General features: G+C 42.6%; 1 protein-coding gene across 4 annotated transcripts in view; it reads right to left on the bottom strand.

The window, feature by feature from the left end:
• GABRA2 (gamma-aminobutyric acid type A receptor subunit alpha2) overlaps nucleotides 1-18,515 on the bottom strand; it is a 72,347-nt gene that overhangs the window by 35,934 nt on the left and 17,898 nt on the right. For all 4 annotated transcript variants that reach the window (XM_083630652.1, XM_083630653.1, XM_083630654.1 and 1 more), the window contains one exon: nucleotides 6,593-6,660. In XM_083630652.1, coding sequence (XP_083486778.1) covers nucleotides 6,593-6,660 — 68 coding nt within the window. The remainder of the gene's footprint in view (nucleotides 1-6,592; nucleotides 6,661-18,515) is intronic.

The raw sequence follows: 18,515 nt of genomic DNA, 5'->3' as shown, positions 1-18,515 counted from the left end.
GCTTTATTCCAGGAGCAATAGGAGGACCAAACTTCTCTTCCACTTCTGTTGGGTCTGAGAAATCAAAGGGCCTGGTAGGATTGTTGGAGGATCTGGTAGGACTGGTAGGATCTGAAAGGAGCACTTGTCATCCTTCTTATGGGCTTGAGGGCATGGCCTTATTTTCATCCTTTGATTCCACAAGCACATCCTGGAGTGCAGCAGCTCTTAAGAGCATGCCCCCCCCATAGATTTCCATAGCTGAACTGGAGCAGAAGAGAGCAACCACCTCCCAGTGGCACAACCAGAGAACTCTCCTTACCAAGTCACTTGCCACCAATAAGCAACCTGAAAACTGAATCACATCTGAAATAAATGCTGCCAACTTTTAAAGCTTAAGAGAGTATTGAGCTATGGGTTAGCCTCATCCAGCAGGTCCTCCAGTCTCAAGAGAGAAGCTTTGGCAAAGATGGGGGCAGAAGAAATTACCCACACCACCGACTCCCGCATGCACTCACTTGAGACCCAAATCCAGTTCCTGCTCTGTTGTGCATCCAAGTCCTTAGGATGAAGTATGTGATGGGCTGATCCTGTCACCAGTGCATCAACAAGCAGCAATTTATCCTTGCAACTGATCCATGACTTGTTGCTCCAACCTTTAATGATCGTTGCATTAGCCACGGTTGTGTTGAAGAGGTGTATCCAGTTCAGATTCAATAACCTTAGGGACTAAGGCAGGCAACTTCACCATCTTGGACTTGGGTTTAGGATCCAGACATACAGAACTCTGCTCTCACCCCACTGCTGCTGCCTCCACCTCCCAGCTTGTATAAATTCAGCCTGGACAGTGAAGACACCACTAAGAAGCCTTGTCTGGCACTCAAAGATGGAGGGGGGAAAGCTATTTAAAGGCACTCCAAGAACCAGGGCCTTGTGAGGCTTCCACAGTTGCTTTTTGATGCAAGGGAGGCAGGAATTAGTGGAAATTACTATGTCTGCCTTTTTCTTTTTCTGCACAGGGGCTGAAGTTGAAGCTAGCTAGCACCAAGAGAGCTGAGAGGCCCACAAATGCTGTTTGCAGGGAATGGAAGACTTCTTGAGAGCAGTGGTGTAGCGTGGGTTGTCAGCACCCGGGGCAAGGCAAGTAATTTGCGCCCCCTAACCTGTGGATTTGCGCCCCCTAACCCGTGGATTTGCGCCCCCTAACCCATGGATTTGCCCTAACCCCAGATGTTGCGCCCGGTGCGGCCCGCCCCCCCTGCACCCCCCACGCTACGCCACTGCTTGAGAGCTTTCGCCACGTTGTATGGCAGTAACTGAGAACAAATAGGGTTGGAGAAAATGGAATATGGAAATGAAGTGCCCAGACACAGATAAGGATCTTCAGGCTGAGGTAAAAACAGCTGGTCCTGCCATGGAGACAGAGAAAGAGTGAACGATACTGGGTGACAGAGACAAAATGAGAAGGGAATTCAGGGCTAAGGAAAATGGCTGGCAGAAGGGAAGGGAAGGTGAAAAACACTACTCTTCTTTTCTATTCTGTTTTTCAGAAACAGAAGGAGGCAGCACAAAAACAAACACACAAAAACAGAGAGAGGAAACAAAGAAAATAAAACTACAAGCCTGAACCAACAAATGAAATCTCAGAGAGGTAACAAGGAACCGCTTTATTGAAGGCAAAATTGAAAACTGAGGATTCCACAGGAGAGAGTAACTTTTGAAGATTCTATTTGAAGATTCTATTTCTTTTGCCTTCAAGAGCTTGGTAGAGTTCAAATCCCACTTGTGGTCATCTTTAAAAGCACAGAAAAGTATCTGACTTACGTTACCTCCTTTCTGTCTCTGAAAAACATGTAGCACCCATACTCCCCCTGTTCCTGTGGTAGATGTCAGGAAACACAAGCTGTGCATGTCCTATGCAATTTGCACAGGAGGAAGGAAGAGAAGGAACACAGTGAAGCCAAAGCCTTCGCTCCAATTCCTTGTCTCCATTTTCCTTTCCCGTCCCATATATTGCTTTAGGATTAGCTTTAACATGTAAGTAAGCATGTGTCTACATTCCAGATTCTGGATTTCTTTCATCACTTTGCCCCATTTTACTGTATTCAAGAAATGAGAATCCAGAGGAGGTTAAGGAGGAGATGAAGCAGCAAGACTAGAGAGGGTGATGGGCTGGTTTCTCTGTGGTTCTCTCTGAGTTCAATAGACAAAGGTTGCAAGTTGCAATCCAAGTCAAAAATTGCCACATCTAGGTTGGAGGGATGGGGAGAGAGTTTCCCCTGAACTTCTCTGTTCCCACCACCCATCATAATGATAGGCATTTTCTTCAGAACTCTAAACAGTTGTAGATGTGCGGATGTTCAGGGTGGCAGGAGAGGATATATTGTTTATTAATACCCTTCCTAACTTGCGCTAGCAAGTTCCTTTACTTAGCAGAGTGCATTCCCCTTTACATAGCAGAAAACAAGTTGCAAACTCGTGTGAGTTTCTTGAGACAATACACAATTCAATCTGGCTTGTCCAGATTGAAATGTGTTCTAATATTTTCCTGGTAAAACCCCTTGAATCCCTCCTAAAAGAATAAAGACACCACAGTCTTATTCATAAGCAATAAAAAGAAAGTTTGCTCACGATCAGGCAGGCTTAAGGCTTAAAGTTACAAACGTATAAAAACAGGTTTACCCCATAAGGGAGATGGCCTGGGGGACCGCTTGGCTGGAAGTTCACAGGACGAAAAGAAGATGGAAAAGGGGAGAGAGTGGTAGCATGCCTTGGCCTTTTACCAGGTCTGGAAAGGTCAAGCCCACGCACTAGTCACATGCAAGGAAGGATGCTCCAGGTCAAGAGGAACAGGAAGTTTCGACTGGCTGGACCAGGGGTAGGCAACCTAAGGCCCATGGGCCACAAGCGGCCCACGGGGGATGTTTAACCGGCCAACGAGCCACCCCCAAACCGAGCTGCCTGCTTGGCGAGTCCCCTCACACTGTGCTAAACCGGCACAGCGTGGTGGGGGGACTCACTTCTGCGGTGCTGGAAAAAATCACGTCTGCGCAGACGCCGGAAATCGTGGGCAAGTACGCAATCCGGCCCACAGGGGGATCTCCACTGGAGTGAACAGGCCCAGGCGAGGTAAACCTTGCCAACCCCTGGTAAACCTTGCCAAACATTCCCTTGCATGTCCACTCTAGGAAAACAAGGAATGTTGTACTTGACTGCTCTCAGTGGATTACATCCCACAATAGAAGTAATTCAAATAGGGGGAAACATGGCCTTGTTTATCATAGTTTTATCGGTAGCTTACCTGTGTTTCCGCTTCTATTTATGTATTAGGCTCACACTTCATTAAAGTGGTGTACAGCAACAACCTCTGAGGTAGATAGCTCAACTGGTAGAGAATGAGACTCTTTAATCTCAGCGTCATGGGTTCAAGTACCATATTGGGTGAAAGATTCCTGCCTTGCAGGGGGTTGGGTAAGATGACCCTAGTGACCCCTTCCCAACTCTACAATTCTTTGATTCCAGTTTGGCTGACAGATAGTGACTTGACTGAAGCCAACATGGAAGCTTTGTGAGTAGGGGTTTCAATCTTGTGTTTCCACCACTAAATGCATATGAGGTGGCTCTGAACAATGGATAGTCAGAAAACCAAGGAAAGACAATGCCAAAATAATAATCTTATGCTATAAACAAAGAGGTTTTGTTTTTGTTTTGTTTTTAAAAAACTTCCTTTAAAAAATAAAAAGAAGCAAAAATTAAAACTGCCTAGGAAACCTAATTGCATCTCCTTTCCAAAGAAATGTTTATTTTCCCAACTATACTGAGAAGCTGAACACAGTATTTCTGTGTCATTGCACACCAAAAGCAATCCTGCTCAGAAGATCTCTCATTAATTTCCCTTTTAAAGTATGGGGTATATTATTTCAGGCTTGTCCCTGCACAGAATTATCTGGAAGCTGGCTATTCAACATTGCCAACATTTTTATTTTTAAAAAGTGGAAAGTAACTTTCACATTTTCGAGTTAATGTCGGCCCTTGGCATTAGTAAACACTTTAACCACTTTTATATAGCTGACTACTGAGACCAACAGCTAATGACTGTGGCTGTCATTTTGAGGCACAGATTTTCATTTCCATAAGTGCTCTCTGGAGAACAATCATTTCTGTAAATGCTAACTAGGATTCTGTTATCCATTGCTGTGTGTCTTATGTTCTCATTTACACCCAAGCAAAGCAAGTGCGAAATGCTGCCAAGTGAATTCTCCACCCACCTCACTAGATTTAAAAAAAAAAAATGTGTTTCACACTTAACATGTGCCGCAATGGCAAATCAGGCCCACAGTGACCAATATCAATAAAATAATGCGTCTGCTAAAGTAAGATGTAACGCTTTGTGTCATATGGATAAAATTTTGCTATTCACTTGACTAACTGCTATCCTTAATCATTATGCATAAACCACATATGCTCTATAGCCAGTTGTCTTCTTGAAGTGCCTTATTCAGTATATGTTATTTCAGCAGGGATTTGAGAAGTGTAACAAGAGCCCTTCCACTAATGAGAAATGCCCTGGACAAATTCAAATGGCATATCGTTTAACACTTGTCAAGAGAAACGAAGAGCACTGGTGTAATGAAAAGGAGCTCAACATGATACTAATATCAATAATCTGTGTTCATGTTAGTGAAGAACCCGTTTTGACTGAAATCAAAACATGTGACAAATTCAGCGACAACTGGTGACAAGAGTTGCATTAGATGTAACATTGGCTAGGTTGAGTCGTTTGTATTTTTTGTTTAACAAAGGGAGCACTGTGATTAAGGGAGCCAATGCTCTGATCTCACTACCTTCTATCAAACAGCTGCTTCAGTAAAACTATGAATCTCAACAGCCTATTTATTCTTATTTAATGCTGAGGTTTCTAATAAGGAAATTCATAACAACATGTCATCAGCGTAGTAGTTTTTATGGGCTCTTGCGGTTGCTTACTACTGTATTATATTTGTATTGCACACTTCTCTATAGCAATTATGCATGGATCTGTGGTGTTTCTAACTTTGGTCTACAGACTAGAATGATTAATTACTTTTCGGTAGATGGTAGAAGTATGTACTTCCTGGTTGAAAAGCAAATGTCCTCATGTAATGAAGCTTCCTAGTCAACAAATTAATGAGGCCATTTCTTGTTTTTTATTCTGATCCTGGTAAGCTACTTTGCATATCAATTACCCTTCCTTGGTAAAACTGTCACACTCTTCATCCCACCAAGAGAAGCATTTCGACTTCACATTAAAGCCCTTCAAAATAAGCTGTTAGTTACAACTCCAAATATTTTATTCTTGCCCTTAATGGCCTCTTCTTGCGTTGATCAAGTACACTGCCTGCTGCCCATGGTTTTCTCTAGCAGAACATTTGATTATTTCTTTGACACCGCAGGATATTAAGATCAGCTTCCATGTGATCCTTATGAGAAGAGCTCAAAGTCTCATGGACTCCAGGATGGCAACCTTCTCAAACTACCAGATTGTAGATTACTTAAAAGGCATGTCCTAAGCTGCCTGCAGGGTCTTCAGTCTTCAGCCGTGCCTGACAGAAAATGCTGCTGTAATTGGATTCTGTGAGTCTGACACCGGGTCAGGCTTGAGTTTTGCTCTCCAAGGTTGAAAGAGTAATTACTACTGGAAACAAATGTGTAAGTGCTAGTTTGATATCTTGGACCTTTACCTTGGACTGATATCTCACCCCGATGTGGTAAAAATGGTTGCTTAGTTTTACCTGTACGGAAATGAATCGGTAACACACCATGTGTGTGTCACACATTTGTGTACCATGTGCTTCCTGAAAAGTCAAAATGTCATTACTAATCTTCTTTTGAGTGACTCTTTCAGAAATGGTATTTTTTCCCTCTTCCCCTCCCACAATCAATGAATTCACCTCTTCAAGCACATAAGCCTCATATGCCTGTAAACACCCTTTATAGCTAAGCTATGTTATCTTTGTTATTAGAATCAGACCGTTTGTGTTCTAGCCCCAATTAGAGAATGGTGCCTCCAAATGGTTCATTCTTGGAGGCTGAGAGATCTCACTAAATGTTCCTCAGCAGCTCACCAATATATATTGCCAGTACACAGTACACAGTACACAATATATATTGCCAGTGATTGAAGTTACAGCCAGTCTATTATTGGAATGGGAAGCTGCCATGCTCAGTGGCTGATTCTCATTTTCATAAAACTAGAAGCCTGAAGTCAACAACACTGGCTGATAAATTCCAGCACACCCGTTCTCTCCAACATCCCCACCAGATAGTCCATCTGCAGACTCATTCACTTTATACCACAGTGGCTACAACTGAAAATGAGGTTGGCCAATCAAAGTTCCTCATCTTCATGGAGCTTTGTTTGATATGGCACGGCAACTGGCCCTGAAGTCTGGAGTGCTTCTCTGATACTCAGATTTCATAGCCGTGCCTTGGAAGTTCCTGGCCATCATCAAGATAATACAGTAATACAATTTAGCATACTGGTTCCTTGTGAAATTTCTGTAAAGTGGTTGGGGGTATATATTTTTAACAAAATAATTTCATGCCAAAATTTATTTCGCTTTGGGGAACTCACCATGTCTGTATCTGAAACTGGTCCAAAGCTGGTCACATATATGTTTGTGAAGACTTCAGTTGTACTGTCTGGCATAAGAAAATAAGAACAAGTGTGAGGATGTAGGTTTCTCCCTTTTTACAAGTATGCTGAGAAAGATCCTATGGTGTATTTTCTTCAATAAATGCAACAATAAACAAGCATTTTATTATTATTATTATTAAATACAGACGTGAGTAACTTGGCGGCCACTGTAGAAACACACCCTAAAATTGGACCCAGTTAAAATTCTGGACTTCTTGTTGCAGGAAACTAACAGCCTTAAAATATCATATTTGCATAAATACATTGAAAAGCAAATCACCCCAAAGGCCAATAGATAGGTAGACTGCATTCATGTTGTTCTGTATCTCTTAACTCAGAATGTGAGATATCTAGGGGTAGCCTTTTTAAAATGCTGTAGAAATCACAATATTTTATATAATAATAATAATAATAATAATAATAATAATAATAATAATAATAATAAAATTTATTATTTATACCCCGCCCATCTGGCTGGGCTTCCCCAGCCACTCTGGGCGGCTTCCAAAAGAATATTAAAATACTGTGATACATCAAACATTAAAAGCTTCCCTAAACAGGGGTGCCTTCAGATCTCTTCTAAAAGTCTGGTAGTTGTTGTTCTCTTTGACATCTGGTGGGAGGGTGTTCCACAGGGAGGGCGCCACTACCGAGAAGGCCCTCTGCCTAGTTCCCTGTAACTTGGCTTTTCGCAGTGAGGGAACCGCCAGAAGGCCCTCGGTGCTGGACCTCAGTGTCCAGGTAGAATGATGGGGGTGGAGACGCTCCTTCAGGTATACTGGACCGAGGCCGTTTAGGGCTTTAAAGGTCAGCACCAACACTTTGAATTGTGCTCGGAAACGTACTGGGAGCCAATGTAGGTCTTTCAAGACCGGTGTTATATGGTCTCAGCGGCCGCTTCCAGTCACCAGTCTGGCTGCTGCGTTCTGGATTAGTTGTAGTTTCCGAGTCACCTTCAAAGGTAGCCCCACGTAGAGCACATTGCAGTAGTCCAAGCGGGAGATAACCAGAGCATGCACCACTCTGGCGAGGCAGTCCGCAGGCAGATAGGGTCTCAGCCTGCGTACCAGATGGAGCTGGTACACAGCTGCCCTGGACACGGATTTAACCTGTGCCTCCCAATATAATTATTTTGGGTTCTAGCTTTTGAGATTTAGAATATGTATTTACTATAAGCATATGCCTGGAACAGTAGGAGATGGACGCTTACTTTTAAAGTAAAATTTAGGAAAATCAGAAAGAGACAAAATATGGCAGAAAGGTAAAGTGAGCATGTTTCCTCCCTTTTTCTCACTCTCAGATGCTCCAGTTTAGATTAACATATTTCCCATTTTAACCAACACCAAAATAATTTTCAAGTCTAGTTAGGGCACTGTAAATATTATTATTATTATTATTATTATTATTATTATTATTATTAACTATTAGTTTAATTCAAGAAAGAAAACTTACTAGCTAATTTTCCTCATTAATGCCTATTTGAGCATCACACACTTTTTTGGATTTTGGACATAACATAAATGCATTAGGTCAAAGGCCTGTCCAGTCCGGTATCCTGTTCTCACAATGGCAAACAAGATGCCTGCGGTTGTCTGCATGCAGGACTGCGTGTAAAAGCAGTTGTGATTCCCAGATGCTGGCATTCAGAGACGCATTGACTCCAACAGTGGAGATAGAAGAGATCCATCATGTACACTTTGCATTATACTACAATACAATTACTCTATCTAAACCACAGCTTTTTGCATGTTTACATACTGAGCTTTCCCCCTTCCTCTTCCTCCAGATATCCAAGTACTCCTTTGCACACTTAGCTCCTTCAAAAATGAACTGTTCTATTTCCTTCTATTGAGGGGGAAGCTCTGTTTATGCATCCATAGGCAGCTGGTGAGGCTCTGCCTAAGAAGCAGAATTCATGGCTACACAGATCCACTAATCAAGGTGTGAATGCTGGCTTTTAAAATACCTGTTTATGCTTCCTCAGATATTTGAAACAAGGGTAGAAACAAAATGGGAAGGCTTCATTTTATTAAAATGTAATGTAAGATAAATATTTATGTTAGTGAGAAGGTAAGAATTTCAATAATAATAATAATAATAATAATAATAATAATAATAATAATAGTAATAATAATTTATTTATACCCCGCCCATCTGGCTGGGCCTCCCCAGCCACTCTGGGCGGCTTCCAAAAAAATATTAAAATACTGTAATACATCAAACATTAAAAGCTTCCCTAAACAGGGCTGCCTTCAGATGTCTTCTAAAAGTCTGGTAGTTGTTGTTCTCTTTGACATCTGGTGGGAGGGCGTTCCACAGGGAGGGCGCCACTACCGAGAAGGCCCTCTGCCTGGTTCCCTGTAACTTGGCCTCTCGCAGTGAGGGAACCACCAGAAGGCCCTCAGCACTGGACCTCAGTGTTACAGAAAGAGATGTTGCTATGAGGTAGATACACAGAGAAAAGCAACTCATCATTTTACATGTAGCTTGGTGAGACTGATGATAAGACTTTGCTAACACTGACAAGTCACATTGACCATTCTAGTTGGGATTCTTAGTTCTATTCATTTTTTGAGCTTTTACTTTTTCTTTATCCTCCCTTTTTCCTGCCTTTGTTGTTTATTTTCACTAAGCATACCCTCCAACATTTCTCCGATGAAAATAGGGATGTTCTATTCACTAATAGCAATAACAATAATACAGCAATAATAATAACAACAACAACTTTACTATTTATACCCCACCCATCTGACTGTGTGTTGCCCCAGCCACTCTGGGCGGCTTCCAACGTATATGAAAACATAATAAAACATTAAACATTTTTAAAAATCATTATACAGGGCTGCCTTCAAATGGCTTGGGGGGAAGACAACTCCATCCTCACCCACATTTCTCTGATGAAAACAAGGTGGTCCTACCATACCCTCCAATACTTCTAGGTTGAAAACAGGGATATCTTAAGGAAAAGCGGGACATTCTGGGATCAATTGCCTTTTTCTAAACCTTTTTCAGTTTGGAGTCATTCTTTTGAGTCGAAGCAACCTAAACCGCACACAAGAATGAAGTTTTCTGTAGTGAAAGGAGAAAACCAGCCCCTAAACTTAGGAAGCAGCTAATCTAAATGGTAAGATAAAATGACGTTACACCTAGGCAACAACTATAGAGCAATTCCCTTCTCCTCTACCTACCCATGGGAGGGGAAACAGTTGGAAACAGGCATGCATAGACGTTTATTTAAAGCATGCCACAGTTTTCTTATCTTTGTACACAAATAACTGATTAATTCCTTTCCCAAAGATGCCAATATTTTATTATGAGTATTTGCACTTATCATATGGGAGCCACAAATATATACTGGAAATGAAGAGTATTTGTATCATCTATGATAGTTCATTAGCACAGAGAAAACGTTCTACACCAGCAGCTGTACAAAGTGCTAGGAAATGTATGAAAATGGCAATAAAGGGCAGGGGGGAAGAATGGAGCACAAGAGACTGTGAAATCTGTCTTCTCCTGTAGGCACAGTTCACTATACTGCTTAACAACTGGATAGGGATGTGGGTGGCACTGTGGTCTAAGCTACTGAGCCTCTTGGGCTTGCTGATCAGAAGGTCGGCAGTTCGAATCCCCGCAACAGAGTGAACTCCCGTTGCTCTGTCCCAGCTCCTGCCAACCTAGCAGTTTGAAAGCACGCCAGTGCAAGTAGATAAATAGGTACTGCTTTGGTGGGAAGGTAAATGGCATTTCTGTGTGCTCTGGTTTCCGTCACGTTTACGTTGTGCCAGAAGCAGTTTATGACCCACATGACCCAGAAAGCTGTCTGTGGACAAACGCCGGCTCCCTCAGCCTGAAAGCGAGATGAGCACCTCAACCCCATAGTTGCCTTTGACTGGACTTAACCATTCAGGGGTCCTTTACCTTTACCTTTACCTTTACCTAACGACTGGATGCAAGAGAAAGGAAGTAAAGCAAGCAGATTTAATTTTATCGCCGTCATACTAGAACAGTAATATTAAGCAAAACCATAAAAGAGAATGGAATAATTCAACATTAAATTACATTAAAGATTCCACTGTAAAATGAAATCTGAACATGACCCAGTAAAAAAAACTCACAGTAGAAAGTTCTCTCTCTCCATGTGTTTTATGAGCCAGTAAAAACAGATAAAATGCATCCAGCCACATCTCCCAAAATAAGACACTAATTTTACATTACAAATAAGCCCTCTAGAACCATGATGAGGAGCCAAATGAGGATCAATTAGTCTTTAGGTCTGATTTGACTTGGAGCAATAAGGTTCCCTGTTCTTCAATTGTAACTGAGCCTCTACCTTACCCACAGGTTCTAGATACCTTAGATACACAAAAGCTCCACATAAAGAAATCAACAAATTCAAAATAACACAGATATGATGTAAAAAAAAAAATACTGCCTATACTTTTAAAGTCCATGGTGGTGGGGGACAAGGCTAGATCACTGAGGGGCAGTCTATCTAGCCCAGGCTTCTTCAACCTTGGACCTCCAGATGTTTTTGGCCTACAACTCCCATGATCCTTAGCTAGCAGGACCAGTGGTCAGGGATTATGGGAACTGTAGTCTCAAAACATCTGGGCTGAGGTTGAGGAAGCCTGGGCTAGATAGACTGTCCCTCAGTGATTACTGAACAGCAATGGATTTATGATTGTCTCTCTTTTTAAAGCAGAGATGGGGAAGCTGCGGCCTTTCAGATGTTGTTGACCACAATTCTCATCATCTCTGGCCATTGGTCATGCTGGCTGGTGTGACTGATGAAAGCTGGAATCCAACAGGGCTCTCATCCCTGACTTTAAAGAATTGGGGGGAATTGGATTCAAAGGACACCCATCCTATGGGTTGTATATACCTAAAGACCAATTTTTTCAAATACAAGGAACATGCTTGTTTGTTTGTTTGTGAAGCCTTACATTTATATACCCAGCATACAATTAAAATGATGATGATGATGATGATTTGACCTCTGGTGCATGGAGCTGTCCAGGTTACCACTGAAGCCTTCCCTTCCCTTGCAGGTCACTCAAAACAGAACATCCCCAAACATTTTCCAGGCAATAATAAAACTGTTCTCAAGAAATCTACATTAACTCCCAATATGTTCCTTTCTACACTTCTCTCTCTTTGTTCATGTGCTTTTTCCTATGTGGCTAACACTGTTCAGAGGGAGGGAGGGAGGGAAATTATGCTGGTCCATAGAAAAATGCCAAAAATCTACAATAGGACAATACCTTTATTAGGACCTTACAAAAAGTCCCAACACAGTCAACTAACTTTTGAGTTTTTCAAAACTGTTCATTTTCCTACATGTTGGTCTAACAAGAAGGATGAATAAAAAGATGGCATGATGTTAAAGCCACAACTCTGCAAACTAAAACAGTCTTAAAATGGATTCCAGCAGTTGTTGTGCAGACCTAATTAGATTAGCCTCTGCTGGGTGATAAACAGATTTACAGGTTGCACGAAGGGCTACTAGAACAAACAAACACAAAAGGCTGATTCTGCCATTTTAAAGATCTGCCTATAGCAGTAATCGGAACACAGAGATCCCTTGAGAGGCAGAGAACAAAGGTAAGTAAAGATTAACATAGTATTCATTATGTTAGCAAAGCTAGAGATTAATTTCAGGTGTTCACTAGGTAAAAAGTCAATAGAAACTAAATTGGGTTGCCTAGGAAACAGCATCTCCTTCTTTCTTGCTACCTGATACGGATCGCAAAGCCAGTATAGAAACATCACAACATTGCCATACAGCCAGTCAGATCTGGTGATCGACAGATTTATTTATTATATTTATTTGGGCTATTTATATATCATTTTCAAGCAAAATTATCTTTTAAGTAGGGAACAATTAAAAATAAAAACAAATGGGGGAAAATACAATACAAGAACATAATAAAACCATAGCCTAGCATTAAAACTTATCATTCAAACTCTGACCATAAATGAAGATATTATGTGCCTGCTTAAAAAGGGTGCACTCCCACACATGCCACACAGTGTTGAGAAGATGGGGTTTCAAAGCTTAGAGGCCACCACCAAAAAGGCTGTGGCCACCAACTTATGGCAATTGTCCAGTTAACCTACAATGCTAAGCCAAACTGTGAATGTGTGAGCATGAGAGTACTCACAATAATAATTATGGCACTTTGCTTCTTCCCCAGTTGTTCTGTTACTATGCTACCCAGAGGTAAGCCAAGGTGTGGTTTAGCATTACAGTGGTACCTCGGGTTAAGTACTTAATTCGTTCCGGAGGTCCGTTCTTAACCTGAAACTGTTCTTAACCTGAAGCACCACTTTAGTTAATGGGGCCTCCTGCTGCTGCTGCGCTGCTGGAGCTCGATTTCTGTTCTTATCCTGAAGCAAAGTTCTTAACCTGAAGCACTATTTCTGGGTTAGCAGAGTCTGTAACCTGAAGCGTATGTAACCTGAAGCGTATGTAACCCGAGGTACCACTGTACTTCTGAACTTGGGGTCATAGTTTGTCTCACTCCACACAAACCACGAAGATCATTCTTGGCTAAGCACTCATAGTAACCAAATAATCAGATTTAGTTACATAATGAAGCCAATTCAGAGTAAGAGAACCAATCACAAAACTGGAACGCAGGCAAAAAGGGGGGGGGGAGGAAGTAGAGGGAAGGAATTCCAGGTGCTTGAAATGATATTTATGCCAGGCCCAAAGCGTTTCAAAGCAAATCTGCCCTTGGGGAACATTTTTAGCAGCAATTCTTACCAAATGCACATGGGCTCTGAAATGAATCTTATTTCAAACATCTATTCTTCCTTGGTTTTTGTTTTTGTTACCAATTCAGAGTAAGAAAAGGAACCATTGCCCATGTTATGAATTGGCATTATATTAGAGGCAGCATTGTGTTGCTGCATTGTGAAGACTTCCACCTCTGTTCATAGTCTTTTTTCTTTCCTCCTGAAAAATCATCAAAAAGTGACAAACGTTTCACACGGAGTGAAAATGTTTGTCAATTTCCTTTCAGCCACTTCAGAGTTCAACCCAGAAGCAAAAATGGAACCCACCCCCCTTTTTTACAATGTCCCTGGAGCTCTTGAAGAAGAACAAATGCACAATTTGCAGCTTGTAGTACAAAGGGAGGAACTGGTGCTAAATTCACAGCTTGGTTTTAATTAGGGTTGAATAGGTGGAGTGAAGGGAAGAACACAGAGGGAAGGGGGAGAGTTGCCAATTTTCTTTTTCATACCGCAGCTTCAAAATAATGCTTGGTGATCAAACTTTCCCCCTTTGCCTCTTGGCTCCCAGGCAAAGCCAAGCATAGCATGAAGAAGCAAGGCAGGGAGAACAGGTTTTTCGGACTGCTGCGGAGTACCCCTCCACTGCTCACCTCTTGGAACTGCAGGGAAGTAGTGTTATATTATAGAAACAAACACACTGTTTCACTTCTTATCTAAGTAATATCAGTTGGGAAAGGAGAGGGAGGTGGGATTTTTTTGGGGGGGGGGGGTTGTTCCAGGAAGCATACGTGGTTCTCCCCATCTTCATTTTACCCTCAAAAAACCTCTTTGTGGTAGGTTAGGCCAAGAGATAATTGTTAGGATATAGTTCCGTTCCACCTTAAAAGGGAACAGGCATGACTGTTGTGTGTCACATGCCTGTTTACATTCCAGCAGTCTGCTGGGAACTTCTGTTTGTATATTGCTTTTGCTTTTAGCTGGACACGAAGGGAAGCAGACATATTTTTTCCTTTGTTCCTGAACTATGCTGAATAAATGCTGTAAATATGCTTACACATGACTCTGTCCGCCACTCCCGTTGTGAGAAGATTTATTCACTCTGCTGATAGAGCATGCACAGCTTCTAAACGTTTCTGAGGCTCGTGTCGCTGATTGATGCTGTTCCAAGGGAGACCGGTGATTGCCCAGCTGCCGGCTGGTGGCTGGAGCCAGCTGGGGGCCTGCCTGATGCCGCCATCTTCCCGGCAGTATCCCAACAATAATGACTGACCCAAGGGCGCCCTGTGGGCTTCATGTGGGGAACTGAACCCAGGTCTCCCAGGTCCTGGTCCAACACTCTAACCACTAAGACACACTTCCCATGGCAAGCAGCGCAGCTGGAAACATGAAGTGCTGGTGGGAGCAGTGCCGGATTTACGTATAAGCTAAACAAGCTATTGCTTAGGGCTCCACTCTCTTGGGTGCCCCCCAAAAAATTTAAAGGAAAAAAACCTGGATGTACATTTCCAAAATATAAGATAAAAAACAAATAAAATAAAACCTACATACAGCAACAGTGTTTTGTGTTGTGTAGGATCCTACTTGTTATGTGCAAATGGCTTTAGATACCTGTGAGGTCCATAAATTACCATATATTCAACACAAAAAACAGTGACAATTTGTTGTTGACAAAGGACAGCTGGACATATAAAGGGCCCCATTGCCTTCAGTAGCTTAGGGCCTCATCAAACCTAAATCCCACCCCGGGTGGGAGCAAGGAGGGTCTGCAGGGAAAGGCAACAGCAGCATATGTCAGAGGGGGTCAGGGTGGGCATGTGCCCTACTTTATAGAAGACACTCCTCTCTTTAAAGTACTGTCCGGTTTAAAGGTAAAGAACCATCAGAAAGGAGATCAGGGGCTTTGAAATTGCCCATCCAAAGTTAATGCTTAAACATCAGGCATACAAGTCTTCTCCCACTATGGTGAGTTCGTATTTATTAACCACTTTGAGTTTTTTCACAATCAAGTGGTATATAAATTTTATGAAATAAATTTGTTGTTTTTTATTCAGTTTATATACTATCCTTCATCTGAAGTTCACAATACCTGTAGTCATTGTTTCTTTAAAAAAAAAAAGCACATGTAATTTTTTATGCCAATCTGCAGCTGCTTTGGGGGTGAAGAAGAAGAGGAGTTTGATATCCCGCTATATCACTACCCAAAGGAGTCTCAAAGCGGCTAACATTCTTCTTTCCCTTCCTCCCCCACAACAAACACTCTGTGAGGTGAGTGGGGCTGAGAGACTTCAAAGAAGTGTGACTAGCCCAAGGTCACCCAGCAGCTGCATGTGGAGGAGCGGGGAAGCGAACCCAGTTCCCCAGATTACGAGTCCACCGCTCTTAACCACTACGCCACACTGGGTGATGTGGCTCAAATGGCTACCCCAAAGGGAGTTCTTGAAGGAACATAGGAAGCTGCCTCAATAGCTCAGTCAGTAGAACATGCAACTCTTAATTTGAAGGTCATGGGTTCAATGCCCCCAATGGGTAAAATATTCCTACCTTGCAGGGGGTTGAACTAGATGACCCTCGTGGTCCCTTCCCAATTTTACAATTTTATGATTCTATGATTCTAAACGAAGCCAGACCAACTGCCCATCTAGCTGTGTATGTCTTTCCCGCATGGTGCTGGCTCTGCAGGGTTTCAGGCAAGTTTCTCTTTCAGCCCTAACCACAGATGCCAGGAATTGGACCTGAGACCTTCTGCATACAAAGCATGTGGTCTACCTCTGGGCAATGCCTCTTCCCGATGTACTACCCCATTCTGTTTGTTCAGCACACAAGTCAAAGGAGTTTGGCAGCCTTCGTACTGATCTGCAGGTTCATCGGTCAGTGGTGTTGAAGAAGAAAGAGAGCAGCTCAATCGTATTAACACTCATGGTATTAACACTTATTTCCACCTTCTGCCTGCACAGCAGCCTCCAACAGGACAGGGAAGTGATGGCGAGCTAAGAGTGAGCCATCAGGCTTCATGGATTAGAAGCTTAGTATCCTGCCAACCTAGCAGTTCCTGCCAACCTAGCAGTTCGAAAGCACGTCAAAGTGCAAGTAGATAAATAGGTACCGCTCCGGCGGGAAGGTAAATGGCGTTTCCGTGCACTGCTCTGGTTCACCAGAAGCGGCTTAGTCATGCTGGCCACATGACCCGGAAGCTGTACGCCGGCTCCCTCGGCCAGTAATGCGAGATGAGTGCAGCAAACCCCAGAGTCGGCCACGACTGGACCTAATGGTCAGGGGTCCCTTTACCTTTACCTTTATCCATGATTCTGCGACTCACCACCTGCCGTGCAGCACTGTGTGTGCTGTTCATGATTTTAAAAACAGAAATTTAAAATGGAACATCTGGAACACTATTTGAGAAGTGATGTAGTCGTAGCAGACTCAAGGAAGACATCACTGCTGGGAGACTATTTTAAAAATAATAAATAATTCAATATCTGCCTCCTGAAACAGCCTGCATCAACCAGCTACCTCAGTGTTACAGGCTGCAAGTTCATGCATTCTTTACATGATGACCTGGCTATCAAATGATGACATGCATGTATCTGTAGAATGGCATTCCTGTCAAGATATGGCAGGTGCCCGTTATCCTCGCTTTCTGTAAACAGCTGAAGACCTCTTCTTTTTTTTTCCATCAGCCTTTCCTAGCTGGGTAAATGGGACTTTGCCACAAGTGTGAACTTGTTAGGGACTTAATCTTGCTTTGAAGGTATTTGTTGCTTTTGTGTGTTGAACTGTTTTTAATTACCATATTTTTCGCTCTATAACATGCACCAGACCACAAGACGCACCTAGTTTTTTGGAGGAGGAAAATAAGAAAAAAAATATTCTGAATCTCAGAAGGCAGAACAGCAAGAGGGATTGCTGCGCAGTGAAAGCAGCAATCCCTCTTGCTGTTCTGACTTCTGGGATAGCTGTGCAACCTGCATTCGCTCCATAAGACACACACACATTTCCCCTTACTTTTTAGGAGGGAAAAAGTGAGTCTTATAGAGCAAAAAATACGGTATTTTCTGTTGTTTAGAAGGTGATTAGTAAATCAAGTCTAAAGTAAAGGTAAAGGAACCCCTGACCACTAGGTCCAGTCGTGGCCGACTCTGGGGTTGCGGCGCTCATCTCGCTTTATTGGCCGAGGAAGCCGGTGTACAGCTTCCAGATCATGTGGCCAGCATGACTCAGCCACTTCTGGCGAACCAGAGCAGTGCACGGAAACGCCATTTACCTTCCCGCCAGAGCGGTATCTATTTATCTATTTGCACTTTGACGTGCTTTCAAACTGCTAGGTTGGCAGGAGCAGGGACCGAACAACGGGAGCTCACCCCGTCACGGGGATTTGAACTGCCGACCTTCTGTTTGGCAAGTCCTAGTCTCTGTGGTTTAACCCACAGTGATGATGATGTATGAAAACTTCCCTCACTGGTGGAGCTTTCGTAACACCACAAAACAGTACTTTCCGATGGAAAGAGTTCAAGGGCATGACGAGATATCAGGTGATGGGCATGCCTTTGTGAATCAGCTTACAGGCACCACTAATTCTAGCCCTGTCTGCTGGCACCCAACTATGTTCCTATGGAACACAAGCCCCTACCAACCAGACTTAAAGGCCAATGACACAGTTGCACTTGCTCGATTTAATTTCACTCACGGTGAGTGCAAGTGGCAAGGAATTAGAGATGAGAGTAAACTAACATGACACGAAATATGAGGGAACAAGGTTAAAAGATACAGAGAGGAAAGAGGCAAATCAAGAAATAAACAAAAGAGAACAAAGGAGGAAAGTACAAAGGAAAGGAGGAGGCAGCGTGCCAGGTATACATCTCTGCTCCTCAGTACTCCACAATTATTTAAATAAACAGCGTTGTACTGTATGCGTAAAAGCACCATTTAGCAGGGGAAACAGGTATTTCAAATCACGTGTGATTATTTGTCAGGGAGATCTATATTGATCACGCTGGTGTTGCACATTGAATGGCTATTGTAAGAAACAATAAAGCAGACCTATGTATGCATACCCAAAACACAAATATATTTGCTATAAAACGGAGTGACTCTTGTTGCATCTATTGCTAGAATTATTATAATT

This window comes from Podarcis filfolensis, assembly GCF_964270895.1.
Source record: "Podarcis filfolensis genome assembly, chromosome: 9".
NCBI classification, from domain to species: domain Eukaryota; kingdom Metazoa; phylum Chordata; class Lepidosauria; order Squamata; family Lacertidae; genus Podarcis; species Podarcis filfolensis.
The sequence above is the reverse complement of the archived record's forward strand: the minus strand, read 5'-3'. Positions and strand labels throughout refer to the sequence as shown.